The following is an 18114-nucleotide window of genomic DNA, read 5'->3' on the forward strand; positions in this document are numbered from 1 at the left end:
ACAAGTGTGATGTGGAAACTTAAAGCCTCCAGTGCACAAACAGTATGAATGTACCTTACAGTGAAGTAGGAGACATCTTGTGTCCAAGAGAAAAACTTTTGAAAAGAAAAGTATTTGCATAGTGATAGATTCTGTATTTTACAGTGAGGGAGGAGGAGATGTCATTTCAAGACGTTCTCACAAGGTAAATATACTTTTTGTGGGAAAACCATGTTAAACACATATTATTCAAAGCTGATTATTGTTATATCTTCTAAAACATGTCTGGAAGGGATCTTTAAGGTTACTGATGTCAGTCAACCTGTCTGTCTGTCTCATCATAATGTTTCTGGTGACCTTCGACCTTTCCTCTTGTGCCACAATCACGCCAAAATTTCAAATTTTATTTCAGAACCTAGTAAACTTTAGCCAGCTGTTTACAATGAAATTTACTGAGCACATCAGTGGAGGCTGGTCCATAGAGGCAGAGGAGGTTGCTCCTCTATTTTTTGAGAGGCAAGAGGGAGATCAAAATATAAAAAAGAATATTTGGTTGAAATGAACCATTAACAAATCTCAGTATTATTCATAAAATATTTTTTCTCTCTTCTTTGGAAAAAATCCATTATTGAAATTCTGATTAAAATGCTTCAACAGTGAAACCTGCAGGGCAGGAGGAGAAAGAGCAGTGTGTGTGAAGTGGTGGTGGGGAGCAGAGGAGGACGGGCTCCTGCTATCCTCTGCAGGGCGGGATCTCCTACATCAATTTAATGTACTTCACTTTTTTTCATGCTAATCTATGATTGGCCAAGACACATAAAATGACGCTCCAAGGCAGGACGTCCTCCCTAACCAATCAACAACCAGGATGCAATATTGACATCATGATGGTCCAATGATAGTTTCCAGATTTCATCTTCACTTCTCTACCACTGTAACCAGTGCCGCCTCTGACTGTAATGTACGTGAATGTGACAAACTGGTAAGAGAAGGAGACGGGTAAGATATAGATAAATTACACTTCACTTCTTAATGGAGCAGTAGATAGCTGCTTCCGTTAGCTGCCAGGGAGGCTGGAGAGAGAAGCAACCAGAGAAACAACCAGGGGAGTTAGCTTGTTTGTCATTGCTGCTAATGATATCAGACTGGTTAACCAGCAGCTACAAAGTTCTGTTAACTAACAAACAAGATGACAAACAGCTACAAATGGATGTTATTGCATGAATACTTCATCTCCATGAAAGAAAGAAGAAGACGTCAGATAACGTGAGTCAGATACAGCTTCTTTCTCTCTGTCTCTTTGGTTGCTAATTTCATCTCTGATGGTTAAATGTCTCTCTGTGTAGCTGTTGTGTGAATTTATCTCCTTAAGAAGAATGCAGCAGAGATATATATATAATGTGCAGTAGGTAGTTTGCTTGTTGAAGTTACAGTGAGCTGTCTGGACTCACTCATTCATGTGGAATTGATCCCGGTTTTAATTGAGTGGTTGTTCAGTCACCTGTTGATGTTGTGTGATTAGTGAATGAGTGTGCAGGAGGTCTGGCTGCTTGTTGTGACAGTTTCTTCAATTGGTTTTTAAGCTGAGTCTATATTGAGTAATAAGCTTAAAGTAACTAGAATAATAAGTGTTAACATGTCAGCTTTGTAGACTATATTTTGTATGTGGTGCACATAGATAAGAGTGTGTAAGTCATGTATTTGATACATGCATTAATACTTTCTGACGTGAACCTACAAATTTAGATCTGTGAATGTTTTTAGTGTTCAGTCTTTCTTGTATTCAGCACTGATCTGTTCCTGTATCACATTATAAACTTTGTGGTACTTTATATATTTCTGTGTACTAAGAAAATACATAGGAAACATGTAAATCATGTGATATCTTGTCTGTTTTTGATGAAAACATCAATCTGTTGTCACAACAGAACAATACTATACATTTGAATTTCACTTTGTTGGTAAAATCACACATCTGAACCAGTCCACGGCTAAAATGAGCTCTTCTTTGTTTAGAAACAATATGTATATGCTAAATGTATTTAAATAAGCAGCCTTTACACCACTCTGGGGTTTTTGTCTTTAAAAGCAAGTTGTTTTATTGGCATATAAAATTGCCCCCCACCCCTCCGATTTCATTGTTGGGACAATGATATAGTTTGATGCGGTTTGTTGTAAGATTCCATGTTGGTTTTCCTCCTGTCCTCCCCAATTTTTTGAGTCACCAGCCGCCACTGAAGCACATTAATGCTCCTCTGATACATGAACCCTTTTGATTTTAATGATCTTTCATCTGATGTCATCATCAGAACTTTAATACTATAATACTTTTGTAAAGTGGGGTGTGATAGTATTGTCATATGCAGATTGTGATAAAAATATTAATACAAACTGCAAGTTACAGGTAGTTTTTCTCGCTCATTGAGATGCTTTATGAATCTGAGAAAATGCCGCTCTTGCCACCATTGTAGTGGTGCTATCTGTGAAAATAAATCAATAAATAAATAAAGTTGCTATATGACTTACTCTTGCTCCAGCCGGTGATCCAGGTGTTCACACCGTTGCTGAAAGTGCTGTCTGAGGCTGCCAGGCACACTGGCTTAATGTAGTCATTGAGAGTAACTGGTGAGGAGAGCTCCAGGAGGGCGATGTCCTTATTTCCATGTGGGATGATCTTAGAGACCGTTGGAGACTCCTTATTGGAGTTGGAGTCTAGAGTCTGGTGACCGAGGACCACAGTCAAACCCGTTGTGCTGGTGCTGAAGATCAAATAAGAAATAAAACAGTGCAAAGACATGAGAAGCAGAACTGCAGTCGAGACCACTTCAGTCAAGCAGATGCAAATCCATTTAAGACCATGTCGCAACAAGGAGATATAATTCCCACAAGTTAGAAATTTATATTCTCAAATTAAAATCAATCTCAATTTACTGAGTCCTACCCTCAAATTACACAAAATGAATAATTTGTACATGTGGCCCATGTTCTTTGCACCAGTTGCCAGAAGACAAGCTGATTTTCCAAAAGACATCTGCAGTATCATCAAAGTTTTTGTTTTGTTTTGTTTTTTTTTACAGCAAAATAATCTTTTATCGCAGTATATACTGTATGTCAGAGAAAAATAACACAACATTGTGTTTAACAGCCAAAACATGAGGTTTATCCCTGAATCTCAGTCCAAGATTGTACTAAAAATTGTAAATTTTATTAAACTGTTTTAACACCACAGGTAGAGGGAATATAGACAAATGGAATTAAGATGATATTGCTATTAATTTGAGGGCAGTATTTAATCATCAATGGACACAACTTGTTAGTTGTAGAGGACAAATAAATAAATAAGTTAAGGTGCATATTATTTAAAATACATGATTTAGCAGAAAAATGTGTCTATTTTCAGTTAAGTAAGGTATTGAACTCTGTATTTTAAATTAGTTTTTTTTCCAAGAAACAAAAATTTAACCAAACCAAACCCTAAAATGCAGCTCAGATTCTTGGTAGAGTGCCCCTTTTGTCATTTAGAGCAGTCAGTCTTATCCTTTTTGGCTGGTGACCCCTCAAAATGAAGCATTGTCTGCTTGCAACCCTTAATTCAACCAAAGATGAAGAAACTTATGAAGTAAAACTCCTCAGAATTTCACAAGAAAAAGCTAGAAAAAAGGTATCTAAATTTGAGCAGCAGAACATAATTTTTCTTCTTTCCTGAACTGTTAATCAGGACGGGAAAGAGAGACCCTTCAAGACCCCTTAGATTCAGCCTGCGACCCCTTGGAGGGGTCTCAACCATGGCATGTTTCCATCACAGCTCTAGTCTAACTGCTCACCCAGCACATTTAGCAGACGTCAGCACCCATTTCTTGTTAATGAGGGATCCTCCGCAGGTGTGGACTTTATTCTTTTGCACACTGGCCTGCCAGGGCCAGTTACCTGCAGGGGCCGCCTGTCCTCCAACAATCCTGGTGTTGAGCTTAGGCTTACCACACTCTACAGAGACAGACGATAAAAACACAGAGTGAGCAATGCTCGGCCCTCCCTGAATTACCACTGTGGTTTCTGTTTGCTTTATTATAACCTTCAACTGTGGGTTAAAGATTAAGATCCTGGGAGTCTGCTAGGAGGCTCTCAAGATAACAAGAGGTGAAACTATAATCTCATTTCAATATTAATCTCGGTGTTTCTTTACTTCTACTTGTTCTCCTAAAGGACAGGTTCACAAATTTTCAAGTGTTTTTCAAAATTTCAAAAGTTTATCTGAAGCTAATATGAAGCTTCAGCGTCCAAATGAGTCAAATCAAGTAGATATCTTTAAACGTTACAGTCTTTTTAGTGCCAAAGTCCCTCTTTTTGTTACTATACTTCCACCGCAGCTCAACAGGGAAACACTGTCCGAGGAAACACAAAGAGGGAATTTAATGCTAAAAGGCAAAAGGCAGACAATGATAGATTATTTAAGAAAGACTGCAGAAGATGATCCATCATTTTAAACATTAAACATCCTTCAAATTCACAGAACTTTATTTTTAATTCTAGTAGAGATCCAAAAAAAGATACCAAACATGTCAAGCTGACTTTTGGGAAAATTTGTACAAAATGATGCACAAACATCTGGAATATTTCTGTTCTATTAGAATAGTGCAGCCATAAAAAGCATGGAGCCTTTAGTTTGAATATTTCCCTCAGTGTAAAGATCATTTATCCTCAATGAAGAGGTGGAACAAGCTGATACAGAATAGATCTGAAACTGTCACGCAGTGTGGAAAAATGTCTAATTTCAAAGCTTTCAAATTTCAGGTTAAAAATCAGTTAGATATTTAGCAAAGCATGGTCATCATGACAGAAAAACACATGACTGTAGTTAACAGACATGAATTACCCTTAGAGAGGTCCACGTACGGGTAGGTGACAAAGCCTGGCTGGTCACTGGTGATTTGTTTTTTGATCCAGGACTCATACTTGGACACTCCGGCAGAGACTCCTGGATCTTTAGAAGTAGCTGAACATTCTTTTCTAAAGGTCATGACTCCAGCCTGGACCCAGACACCTTCTGTCTTTAACACCATCGGACCCCCAATGTCCCCCTTTGAGGAGAGAAAAATTCAGTAGTGGGTCAGGAGAAAGAATCTTTGCAGGAGGGGAAATCTGAAGGAAGCACAGGTGGTAAAATAATCACCTTACAGAAGCCCTTCCCTCCTTCATTTAACCCGGCGCAGATCATGTTGTCTTTCATTTCTGCTTTTTCTGCGCTTGTTAATTTTAGTTCACACTTGCTGTTCTCCACAACAGGCACCTTCAGCTCCTTTAGTGGCTTTGAGGTAAGAGGTTCTAAAGAGACACAAAATCAGTTTAATAAACAACACAAATGGTGAAATAAGGACCAGCAGTTACAGAGCAACATCATTTGGAGTCGTGTTTCTGTCCACCTGGTGAATGTAAGTCCAATATTCACTCTCTTTTAGCTCTGTTTTTGCTCTCCACCAACTCCTGAGAGAAATATCTGGCTCTTTAGCTGCTAAATGCTCCACGATGTTCACCAGCTAGTCTACAGCTAACTGTGTCTGTTTGCTGTTTGGTGCTGAGCAGGTAGTGTACAGTGGCTTTTTACAGCTTTTTCTCTGAAAACAGCTGCCTGCTGCAGCCCAAAACGATGCTATGAGAGCACTGAGAGTGAACCAAAACAGTAAAGTTGCAGCCGGACAGATAATCAATGAGCTGAAACTCACTATAAAGCTCCATAAAGCCGAGGGGAGCCAGTTGTTGTCCAGTTGCAACTTACACAAGTGTGATGTGGAAACTTGAAGCCTCCAGTGCACAAACAGTATGAATGTACCTTACAGTGAAGTAGGAGACATCTTGTGTCCAGGAGAAAAACTTTTGAAAAGAAAAGTATTTGCATAGTGATAGATTCTGTATTTTACAGTGAGGGAGAAGGAGATGTCATTTCAAGACGTTCTCACAAGGTAAATATACTTTTTGTGGGAAAACCATGTTAAACACATATTATTCAAAGCTGATTATTGTTATATCTTCTAAAACATGTCTGGAAGGGATCTTTAAGGTTACTGATGTCAGTCAACCTGTCTGTCTGTCTCATCATAATGTTTCTGGTGACCTTCGACCTTTCCTCTTGTGCCACAATCATGCCAAAATTTCAAATTTTATTTCAGAACCTAGTAAACTTTAGCCAGCTGTTTACAATGAAATTTACTGAGCACATCAGTGGAGGCTGGTCCATAGAGGCAGAGGAGGTTGCTCCTCCTCTATTTTTTGAGAGGCAAGAGGGAGATCAAAATATAAAAAAGAATATTTGGTCGAAATAAACCATTAACAAATCTCAGTATTATTCATAAAATATTTTTTCTCTCTTCTTTAGAAAAAATCCATTATTGAAATTCTGATTAAAATGCTTCAACAGTGACACCTGCAGGGCAGGAGGAGAAAGAGCAGTGTGTGTGAAGTGGTGGTGGGGAGCAGAGGAGGACGGGCTCCTGCTATCCTCTGCAGGGCGGGATCTCCTACATCAATTTAATGTACTTCACTTTTTTTCATGCTAATCTATGATTGGCCAAGACACATAAAATGACGCTCCAAGGCAGGACGTCCTCCCTAACCAATCAACAACCAGGATGCAATATTGACATCATGATGGTCCAATGATAGTTTCCAGATTTCATCTTCACTTCTCTACCACTGTAACCAGTGCCGCCTCTGACTGTAATGTACGTGAATGTGACGAACTGGTAAGAGAAGGAGACGGGTAAGATATAGATAAATTACTCTTCACTTCTTTATGGAGCAGTAGATAGCTGCTTCCGTTAGCAAACACAACAGGTAGCTTGTTGTAGCAGCGTGTGGGACTCTTTATACATCCATGGAAGGACTGTTAAGGACTGTTGTTAAGGGAGAATGGATCTGGACTGGGCAGCACAGCAGCAGCAGGACGCTGCCAGGGACTCCCTGTTTTTGATGAAAACATAAATCTGTTGTCACAATAGAACAATACTATAAATTTGAATTTCACTTTGTTGGTAAAATCACACATCTGAACCACTCCACAGCTAAAATGAGCTCTTCTTTGTTTAGAAACAATATGTATATGCTAAATGTATTTAAATAAGCAGCCTTTACACCACTCTGGGGTTTTTGTTTTTAAAAGCAAGTTGTTTTATTGGCATATAAAATTGCCCCCCACCCCTCCGATTTCATTGTTGGGACAATGATATAGTTTGATGCGGTTTGTTGTAAGATTCCATGTTGGTTTTCCTCCTGTCCTCCCCAATTTTTTGAGTCACCAGCCGCCACTGAAGCACATTAATGCTCCTCTGATACATGAACCCTTTTGATTTTAATGATCTTTCATCTGACGTCATCATCAGAACTTTAATACTATAATACTTTTGTAATGTGGGGTGTGATAGTATTGTCATATGCAGATTGTGATAAAAATATTAATACAAACTGCAAGTTACAGGAAGGTTTTGCCGCTCACTGAGATACATTTATGAGTCTGAGAAAATGCCGCTCTTGCCATCATTGTAGTGGCGCTATCTATGAAAATAAATGAATAAATAAAGTTGCTATTTGACCCACCTCCAGTTTTGCTCCAGCCAGTGATCCAGGTCTCCACGCCGACCTTGAAAGTGCTGTCTGAGGCTGCCAGGCACACTGGCTGAATGTACTCATTGAGAGTAACCAGTGAGTCGAGCTCCAGGAGGGCGATGTCGTTGGTCTTAGGAGTAGAGCTGGACTTGATGATATTAGAGACCTTTTTAGACGCCTTATCGGTGCCAGTCCCCGCTTGGCGACCGAGGACCACAGTCAAAGTGTTTGCCTCGTGGCTGAGGATCAAAAGAGAAATAAAACAGTGCAAAGACATGAGAAGCAGAACTGCAGTCGAGACCACTTCAGTCAAGCAGATGCAAATCCATTTAAGACCATGTCGCAACAAGGAGATATAATTCCCACAAGTTAGAAATTTATATTCTCAAATTAAAATCAATCTCAATTTACTGAGTCCTACCCTCAAATTACACAAAATGAATAATTTGTACATGTGGCCCATGTTCTTTGCACCAGTTGCCAGAAGACAAGCTGATTTTCCAAAAGACATCTGCAGTATCATCAAAGTTTTTGTTTTGTTTTGTTTTTTTTACAGCAAAATAATCTTTTATCGCCGTATATACTGTATGTCTGAGAGAAATAACACAACATTGTGTTTAACAACATGAGGTTTATCCCTGAATCTCAGTCCAAGATTGTACTAAAAATTGTAAATTTTATTAAACTGTTTTAACTCCACAGGTAGAGGGAATATAGACAAATGGAATTAAGATGATATTGCTATTAATTTGAGGGCAGTATTTAATCATTAATGGACACAACTTGTTAGTTGTAGGGGACAAATAAACAAATAAGTTAAGGTGCATATTATTTAAAATACATGATTTAGCAGAAAAATATTAGTTTTTTTTCAAGAAACAAAAATGTAACCAAACCAAACCCTAAAATGCAGCTCAAACTCTTGGTAGAGTGCCCCTTTTGTCATTTAGAGCAGTCAGTCCTATCCTTTTTGGCTGGTGACCCCTCAAAATGAAGCATTGTCTGCTTGCAACCCTTAATTCAACCAAAGATGAAGAAACTTATGAAGTAAAACTCCTCAGAATTTCACAAGAAAAAGCTAGAAAAAAGGTATCTAAATTTGAGCAGCAGAACATAATTTTTCTTCTTTCCTGAACTGTTAATCAGGACGGGAAAGAGAGACCCTTCAAGACCCCTTAGATTCATCCGGCGACCCCTTGGAGGGGTCTCAACCATGGCATGTTTCCATAACAGCTCTAGTCTAACTACTCACCCTTCAAGACATTTAGCAGACGTCAGCACCCATTTCCTGTTAATGAGGGATCCTCCGCAGGTGTGGTGCATTTTTGGTGGTTGGTCGTTAGTTTTTGTTTGCACACTGGCCTGCCAGGGCCAGTTACCTGCAGGGGCATCCTCTCCTCCATCAATCCTGTTGTTGCGCGGAGCCTTACCGCACTGTACTGAGAGATGGATGAGAAAACGCCATGAAATGACGGCTTTGACAGCAAATACTAACAACAATGAAACTATCGACATTTCTATACAACAACATGTTTAAAATGTCACAGCTGACAGGAGGAAGGGAAGTAAACAAGTGGAAACTGACTTACCACTTAGTTTCGAATGTGACTCTGGAAAAACAGAAAGCAAACAGCTTTTGAAACAACAATTCAGTATTTATATTCACTAGTACTATGTGATATATTGACACATGATATGTCAAAAGGAGGACACTTGTAATGATCACAATATTGACTACTAAACTAACTTGAACACAAATTTTTAAAATATGAGTGACACATATTTTCATCAAAATGTTCATCTTATTTGGAGATGTTTTACCAAACATGCATCATTGTTCTCTGCTGATGGGACTCATCGAATGTATCAGGTGTCCTTTATATTTTTCTCCCCCAGTAATTAAAAGGATTCAAGCAAGTTTCAAGACCTTCATACTGATGATGTATTTTATTCATTTTTGGGGGGTTTTCAGCTGTGATTATAACAAAAACCAAAATAAATGAGGTCATACTGGAAGAGGGAGGACAGTTCTGTGTGATTGATCTCATTTTTGTTTTCAGTTAAATACTACAACCATAAAATTTCAGTTTTTCTGTTTTTATAAATGATATGAAAAACAGGATGTATCACTGCATCTCAGTCCAAGATCGTACTGAATATTGTAAACTGTATTAAACTGTTAAACATGTAATTAAGGTAAAGCTAAAGTAAAGCTGATTAATATGAGGGCAGTATTGACATGATTTAGTCATTAATGGACACAGTTTGTTAGTTTGAGGGAACAAATAAAAATAAAAAATAAAGAAAAGTGTTCTTTGAACAAAAAAGCTTTTAAAACTCTCAGACTATTTTACAGATGTTTGTATAATTGTATTTCTTCTCTTTTCTTAAATTTCTCTGTTTATTTTTGCTCTGGCATTATCAATCTTTCTTAATTTGAATATTTATTTTCTTATTTTTTTTATATCTTTTCTCTCTCTGATTATTTTTCTTTTGCCCAATGAAGGTTAATTATGATTTTATTATGTAACAACAGTAGAACATAATGTGAGGGAGGAAGATAGACAGAGACATATACAGATAATTAAAGATATTAAAGTGCCAGTGGAGCCACGTCCAAGGTTCAGTTGTTAGACTTACAGAACATATGAGGTTTATTAATGAACATATAGGCTACAGGGGGTTTGAGGGTTAAAATTGGAATTGAAAACGTGTTTCATTAAAGTAAATATGCAGCTAAACAAACAAACAAAAATGGTTTAGGCCAAAATTCAGAGCAGAGTAACAAAACCTGCAGAGTCAGCACATTTTTGACAGTAAAAAATGAACAAAAAGTGTAATTACTGTCTTTAAAAAAGGAAAGAATAAATCCTACATATAATTTGAGTAATGACAGCACTTAAGTTGCAGTTAGTTGTTTTAATTACTTCAGAACTTATATAGACAACCACTTTAATTTTATAGATAACACAGATTATGTTTTTAAAAAGCCATGCAGAGGTTATACCTACTCAGGAAACTTAATGACTTCAAGGTGAGCCAGAATATTCTTGACATGGTGTACAAGAATCTGGTGGAAAGCATCTTGTCTTTTAACATGGTTGTGTGGTACGGACACTTGGATGTCAAATGTACTTTTTGTAAAAGGCCTATTGAACTGTAATTGAATTGTCTTGATTGAACTCCAAGCTCTCCCCTCTCTTTTTTACTGTTGTCTTCTTTGTAATCTGTGGTGATTGTGGTGACACCAAAGACAATTTTCCACATTGTGGACAATAAAGTTTCTAACCTTACCTAACCTGACCTTTCAGCCTTAACAGACAATAGGAATGTTGTTATTTATCAGTGCAGTGAGGGGATGTTGACATAATTCACATATCTCTCTTTCAGCAGCCACCTCTCACATTCTGTCATGTTATTTTAGGGAACCCAGACGTGCCATCTAGTGTCCCATCAAACCTGTTTTATTGCATCAGTAAACCCACATTGTCCAGAACAGGTAGGAAAAAAACACAGACAACATATTTCTATTAAGCTGTGTTCTTTATTTATTTGTGCCATTATATACACAAAGGTGTGTGTGTAATGTGTGTATAAGTATAAGGCGGCTCCTCTGACTGGATGTGTGCGTGATGTGACTAATCCCTTAATCATCACCAACTGAATTTCAGCCAGTGGTGGAAAGTAACTAAGTACATTTACTCTGTACTGTACTTAAGTACAATTTTGAGGTACTTGTACTTTATTTGAGTATTTCCATGTGATGCTACTTTATACCTCCACTCCACTACATTTCAGAGGGAAATATTGTACTTTCTACTCCACAATATTTATATTTATTTAGCTTTAGTTACTTTTCAGATGAAGATTTGACACAATGGATAATATAACAAGCTTTTAACACATTGTTAAAGATGAAACCAGTGGTTTCCAACCTTTTTGTCTTTTGACGTCTTACAAAAAGCAGTGTGTAGTCGGGGTCACATTTCACATGTCTATGAGTTGTTAACAGCTCCACCAAATAATGATTTTTCCTTCTAAACTTCTCAAATGTTTTCATTTTTCTCCATTTTCTTTGGTTTAGGAACATTTATAGTATCTAAAAAAAAGTTGGATGTCGACACTGGACTAGAGCTGCAACAATTAATCAATTAACTGACAGACCAAATAATCTGAAAGTATTATCATGACTGAGTAATCATTTTAGTCATTTGTAAGTCTTTCAATGCCTTCTTTCATTATAATAAATTGATTGTCTTTGGTTGGTTGGACAAAACAAGACATTTAAAACCTTCACTTCTGATTGTGGGAAATTATAACTAACTATTATAACATTTTTCACTAATTTCTGACATCATATAGACAAAACAATTAAGCAATGAATCAGCGGATGAATCGATAATGAAAATAATCGTTATTTGTAGCCCTACACTGGAGACCAGGGTCTGTGTCCTTAGTCCTTTGTGTGTTTTCATTTAGACAACAAAAGCAAATGTTAGTGAAAAATGGTGGCTTTTTGAGCTTATTAAGGATCAAATCGCACATAAAATACTCATTAAAGTGATTTACTCAAGGCAAATATCACACTGATGTTAATATGACATGTTTGAAGGGGTTTAAGGCATAAAATTAATAGATTCTGTTCTATAAAACAGAAAGTCCTTAAAATAACTTAAAATTTGTTACAATGAGATATAAATGGAGAATACATCAATGTTATAATATTTTACTTCAAAGAACTGCTTACTTTCTGATAAAATAAAATAAAATAAAATAAAAAAACGTGCACAGTCGAAACTATCAAAATCTCAAAACCAAAATTTCTAATTTTAAGGGATTATTAAGATTTTTGTTAAATGTTAATAAATCGAACACTTTTTACTGCCAAACCAAGTGAATCTAATCTTATCAGTTATTTAATAAGACTTTAATGGGTCTTTTTACATGAAGAAGAACTTGCCACTCATCAAACCAATTTAAAACTAAGTGATGTGTAGTTCAACTTTTTCTGCAAGAGGAAAAATGAGCAATGGATTTAGCATCTGTTATATCAGCCTGCACTCACGTCTATAAAGAGGACAAATCACAGGTGGGATAAAGGGGACTCGAATCATGTGATCACAAGCTCCACATACGTAATTGTATGGCAAACAAAATTGTAATCACATTACATGCAGTCTTATGTTTTCAAAACCACAATAAATGCAAAAACTCCCAGATTCCTAGATTCTCGAGAACCTTAAAACATGAATACAGCATAAGACGCTGTGATTTATAGTGACTCTTTACAGTCAGTGACAGGATGAATGACAAGTATTTGTTAAGCAAATAAACTAAGCTGAAGCAGGAGCTGCTGCTTCCCTCACATCATTATCTGCCATCATTTCATCTTTTAGCCCTTAGAACAGAATTCAGTACCAAATGATTTCCCTTTTTGGATTCTTGGAGCCACAAAATCAGACGTGATGAGTTACTGAGTATATTTATTACCCAGTTTTCTATTTTAGGAAACTTTTCAGGCGGATATATTGTACTTTTTATTCCACTACATTTATCTGACGCCCATAGTTTCTGCTTACTTTGCAGATTCAGATTTCACATTTACACTAATTTCTCCTTAACTAATGCCAAACTTCCTTAAATTAGTTAAACATTAAATAAATATAGTTCATTGTTTTTGTCCTTTAGAAATGTTCTATCTTCAAAATGTCTGGATTTTAACTGCACTACATTTAATTCACAGTTATAGTTACTGGCTACTTTTCAGGTCAGTATTTTATACATAAATCATATCATAATTTTAACAGTAAAGTTGTTCAAATTTACTCTAACTTGATGATATTAAAATGTTTAAAATGTATATATCAATGAATCAGTATTAATATTTCAATAATATATAATTTATACATATAACTCTCTAGATGGGGCCATTTTGCATAATGAGTCCTCTTACATTTGATACTTTAAGTACATTTTGCTGCCAATACTTTAGTAAGATTTTATTGTGGTATTTCTTCTTTTACTTAGGTCAGAGATCTCAGTAATTCTTCCACTTAACATGTTAACTTGTACTCATGTGTTACATTTTAGCACTGACAGGGTCTGCTGTGTACTTTTACTTTTCTTGAGTACATTTTACTGAATGCAGGATTTGCACTCCTGTTGTGTTACAGTTATATTTACTTAATTAGATGATTTTATTTCCTTCCTATTGTTCAGTATAAATGTCATTAGTTCAGGTGTGTGCAGGTGAGGAGGAAGCTTACCTTGTATCAGTAGAGTCAGCAGAGTTGCCACACAGATCACTTTGTAGAGAGCCATCACTGTATAGTACATATCGATCTGCTCCGGCATAAATAAGCTTCCTTTATATTCCCTCCCACAAACATAAACACACCCCTTTTTCTCTGACAAGCAGTGTTACCTGCCTGACAACCAACACATCCTCGTGATTGAATAATCACATAGGTCAATTGTACATGCACTCCAGCATGACTCATAGGAGCATTTTCAATATGCCGACTCTATTAGGCACGTGCATAGATAGACCTCAAAGGGGGCTTTAGCAGCTGCCGTTTGGCCTCCTAGAGAGAAAGTACCTTTTTTCTGGAATGTTTTTTTTAAATAAATGAATTCCTGTTTGTGCACAACCTGCCCTGCCAAACACATATATTGATTGAATCAAAATATCAGGTTGTGTGATTTGTGCTAATGGCCGATGCCCTCTACCCTCCCTCTCCCCTGGTTTCCTGCCCCAGCAGCAAACATTGTGTGGGCACTGAGCCTTTCTATGTTGGAAGAGCGCAAGTTCATGAAATTGCATGCATAGGCAGTCGATAGTGTGCGTGAATTGGTCAGTGTGATGAGTTACTTTTAGGCAGACATCAGGTATGTGGCCAAACAAAGTATAAATATACTGTTCATTTTCATTTTATAATGATATTGATATCCTTTCGGAAATGCTTGACACTATTTGGCAAGTAGGGTCTATCTATGCTAGAACTATTTAGCAGCTAGAAATGTAACTAATAAAGTTTTATAACTAGGTTTGAAAACAAAGACCATGCCATGAATACATCCTGTTTTCACACAAAAAGTATTACTAAGTATTTAGCACACCTTATCCATTCCTTTCTCCTTTGTCTCAGTTTTCACATGACCTGTGACAGACTCGCATTCTCGCGTCTGATAATGATTTGTTTGATGAGGATCAGCAAACTCCTGAAGTCCTGGAGCTCTCCACTTAATGACATTCAAACTTTTCAGCAATCTCAGTTGCACTCAGCAATTCACATTCACAGAGCTCTCAGCATTCATCCTCTGACACAGCCAACATTGTCAAGCCTTTACCTTCCGGCAGCTTCAGGGGGAAGATCTCGCCTTTGGCATTTGAGGGATGTCGTCCATTCCAGACGCCCCTCTCCGGCTCGCTTGATTTCCAGGAGCTTAAATGATGGGCAAAGCCACCACGAACCAAATTCACCACACCAAGATTCTGACCATCCCACATCTGAGTGGGCAGTCTACCATTTGAAGCACCCAGCACTCAGTGAAACATCTCTCTTCAACAACTCTTCAACGCTATGACAATAAAGCAAAACTTATCCAACTGTTCACGGACTCGCAGCTAAACAACAGCAATCCTTGTTGGTGCCATCAGCCAAAACCCCTTGTTCTCCTTCTCTGTCTAGTTTTCTTTCTCCCTTCCACTCGCTCTTCTCTGAATTGTGACCTGTGCGGTGCACCATCCTATCCCGCCACAGCATCTACCCCCACCACTCCTCTCCCTCGTGCCTCAGCTCCAAACAAACAAAGCCCCACTGTGTCCCAAAGGCATGGATAAGAGAGGAAGACCAGTCCTCTGCCAGGGCAGGAAGATGGTCTGTTATAACTTAACACCTGCTCCTTTTGTGGCAGAGCCCATGCCAGTCCAACTTGTTCTCATAATCCATCTAAGCACAGCTTGTGTAAGTATCTCAATACCCCAATTAAAATCAGTTTAATACCTATTTTCTCACCATCACGCCACCATCATGTCCATTATAGTCTTGACTCCACAAACTTGGACTTCCTCTCTTCTCAGAAAATGGAAGGTCCCGACACATCGCTGGAATTTCTTGGCATCATCCTTGACTCCATCTCACTCCAAGCATCCTTTCCTACTGAGAAAATCCATTGGATTTCCTTACTCATTTCAAATCTCCTTCTGGCTCACAGATGCACCAAATGCCAGCTACTCTCTCTGCTGGGCCACCTCAACTACGCCATATGTATCATCCCCCAAGGTTGTTCCTTCTTATCACATCTCCTTTCCATATCTGCCACTGTTCCATCTCTCCATGACCATGTCATGATAGATGACACACACAAGATGGAACAGTGGCACCAGTTCCTCTCCTCCTGGAACAGAATCTCTTTTTTATGATGACCACGTCACCAGGCAGGAAGACGTCCAGCTGTTCATAGACACAGCCCCTTCTGTTGGCTTCGGCGGCTACTGAAGCAGCAGGTGGTTCTCAGCCAAATGGCTGCCCAAATTCTCATATCTCACTACATTCCTTCACCATCTGCAAAATGTGCCCAATTGTAATAGCAGTTATTCAGTGACATCCACTTAAACACAGACAGATGCAGAATTTCAGTCTTAGTTTTACTGGATCTCAGTGCTGCATTTGACAGTTGACTAACCCTAACCCTTGTATCAATAGGTAATTACACATCTGAGTGGACAAAAACGACATGCAGAGTTCCCCAAGGCTCTGTTCTGGGGCCTCTTCTGTTCAACATCTACCTGCTTCCACTAGCTCAGATTGTGGAAAACAGAACAAAATAAAAAAACAAAATATGTTACCATAATTATGCAGATGACACACAAATTTACATAATACATACATAATTTCTACATGTTGCTTTTTCTACAATGCTTGAGCATGACCAAAACATGTGCATCCAGGTTGCAGTTCTAGATTTACACCAATCACAGGTGGGATCCATGTTTGGGTATATCCTTGCCAGTTTCTCCTTAGTTAGATGGAGACAGTGAATTATCTTGAATTGTATTAGACCATGTCTAGCACAAGGAGAGGAGGAGTGTACTAGATCAAGAGTTGAAGCCCACTGGTCCTCTGCAAAAGACAGGCCTAGATCCTGTTCCCAAATTGTCCTTATGTTGTTCAGAGATTGCAGGTTAATAGTGTTAATTACTGCCAGACGTTTTTAATGTTTTTATACACCTTGCAGGTGCTCTCACATAGTTTTGCCAGTTTACTGCAGAAGACATATTATTTCACTCATTTTTAAATAGATTTCCATCCATATTATTATTATACTATTATTATTATTGATGAATTAAGATGTAAGCAGCATTTTGATGTTGCAGCTGGTCGAGTTGGAGCTAATTTTAACTGTTATATATCCTCCTGGATAGTTTAATTCTGAAAATTCATCATACTTTATCTACTCAAATTAAAAAGTACAATATTTCCCTCTGAAACACAGCGGGGTAGAAGTCTAAAGTAGTAGTAAATGAAAATACAATACCTCACAATTGTACTTGAGTAGATGTAGGCTCGTTACATAAAGTACACAGTATGGGAACACAGTCCCAGAAATATCTCTGTACTAGCTAGCGCTGTACATGGGGCTGTATTGTGTTCTTAAGGTTTTCTTATCATCGACCTAAACTGTGGGAACCTCATTATTATCAATGTTGTTCATTTTTTAATTTTTATTTGTATTATTTATATTGATTTCTTTATTAATACATTTTATTATATTTGTAATTTTTGTTGTAATTTCTTATTTTGATTAATTTTTTGTTGGGAGGTGTACAGGTGTAGTTGTTTTCTGTTGATTGGTGATCACATGATGTATCCTTTTTTTTAAAAAAAGAGCTTACTGCTGTCATTCATGCTCTGATGATGGCTTCATGCAAAAAATGGAGGCAGATTTTTCAGCCTGTTAATTGCAAATAAATGTACCCAAAAGATCAACACATGAGTAGATTCTTTTGCTGTTTTTGTCCTGTTGAGTGTCTCCTTTTACCTGACTTTGTTTGGGGGAAATACAGACATTATATACATGTAATCTGTCTGTTTTAGAATGAAATTTCCTATCCTTGCTTTGCTATTCAGCAAGAATCAGAAAAAATCCCCGACAGGCCCAGTTCTTCAACCCTGCACGTGGAAGTTTCACATGAGGAACCAACCTGTATTTCTTCTTCAGGATTCATCATGACGTTATGGAAGAAATTGTTGGAGGTGACGCAGAGCCGCTCAGTGTTCAAGAAAAAGATTCACCTTTGGTCTGACAGCAGGAATTAAATGATCAAACTGCGTCTGGCTTCCAGTGAACAAATGGATTCTACTCACTGTCAGGTTCATCAGATATTGAATACAATAGAACCAGCAAGAACTGTCACATTTACCAACCTGACAGGGAATGTGTATAGTCAGATGGAGTGTTCAGTGCTTGTTGGCACTGGATGATGAAATCCATTCATCATCCTGTTAGAATCAGAATCTCTTTATTTTCCAAGTA

General features: G+C 37.7%; 1 protein-coding gene across 1 annotated transcript in view; it reads right to left on the reverse strand.

Moving 5' to 3' along the window:
- Positions 1-14144, reverse strand: part of LOC122966769 (serine protease 27-like) — a 61179-nt gene extending 47035 nt beyond the window's left edge. Inside the window, exon 1 of the mRNA XM_044331095.1 lies at positions 13842-14144. Within this exon, the coding sequence (XP_044187030.1) occupies positions 13842-13929 (88 nt within the window). The 5' untranslated portion in view covers positions 13930-14144. The remainder of the gene's footprint in view (positions 1-13841) is intronic.
- Between the last annotated feature and the right edge of the window lie 3970 nt (positions 14145-18114).

This window comes from Thunnus albacares, chromosome 17 (assembly GCF_914725855.1).
Source record: "Thunnus albacares chromosome 17, fThuAlb1.1, whole genome shotgun sequence".
NCBI classification, from domain to species: domain Eukaryota; kingdom Metazoa; phylum Chordata; class Actinopteri; order Scombriformes; family Scombridae; genus Thunnus; species Thunnus albacares.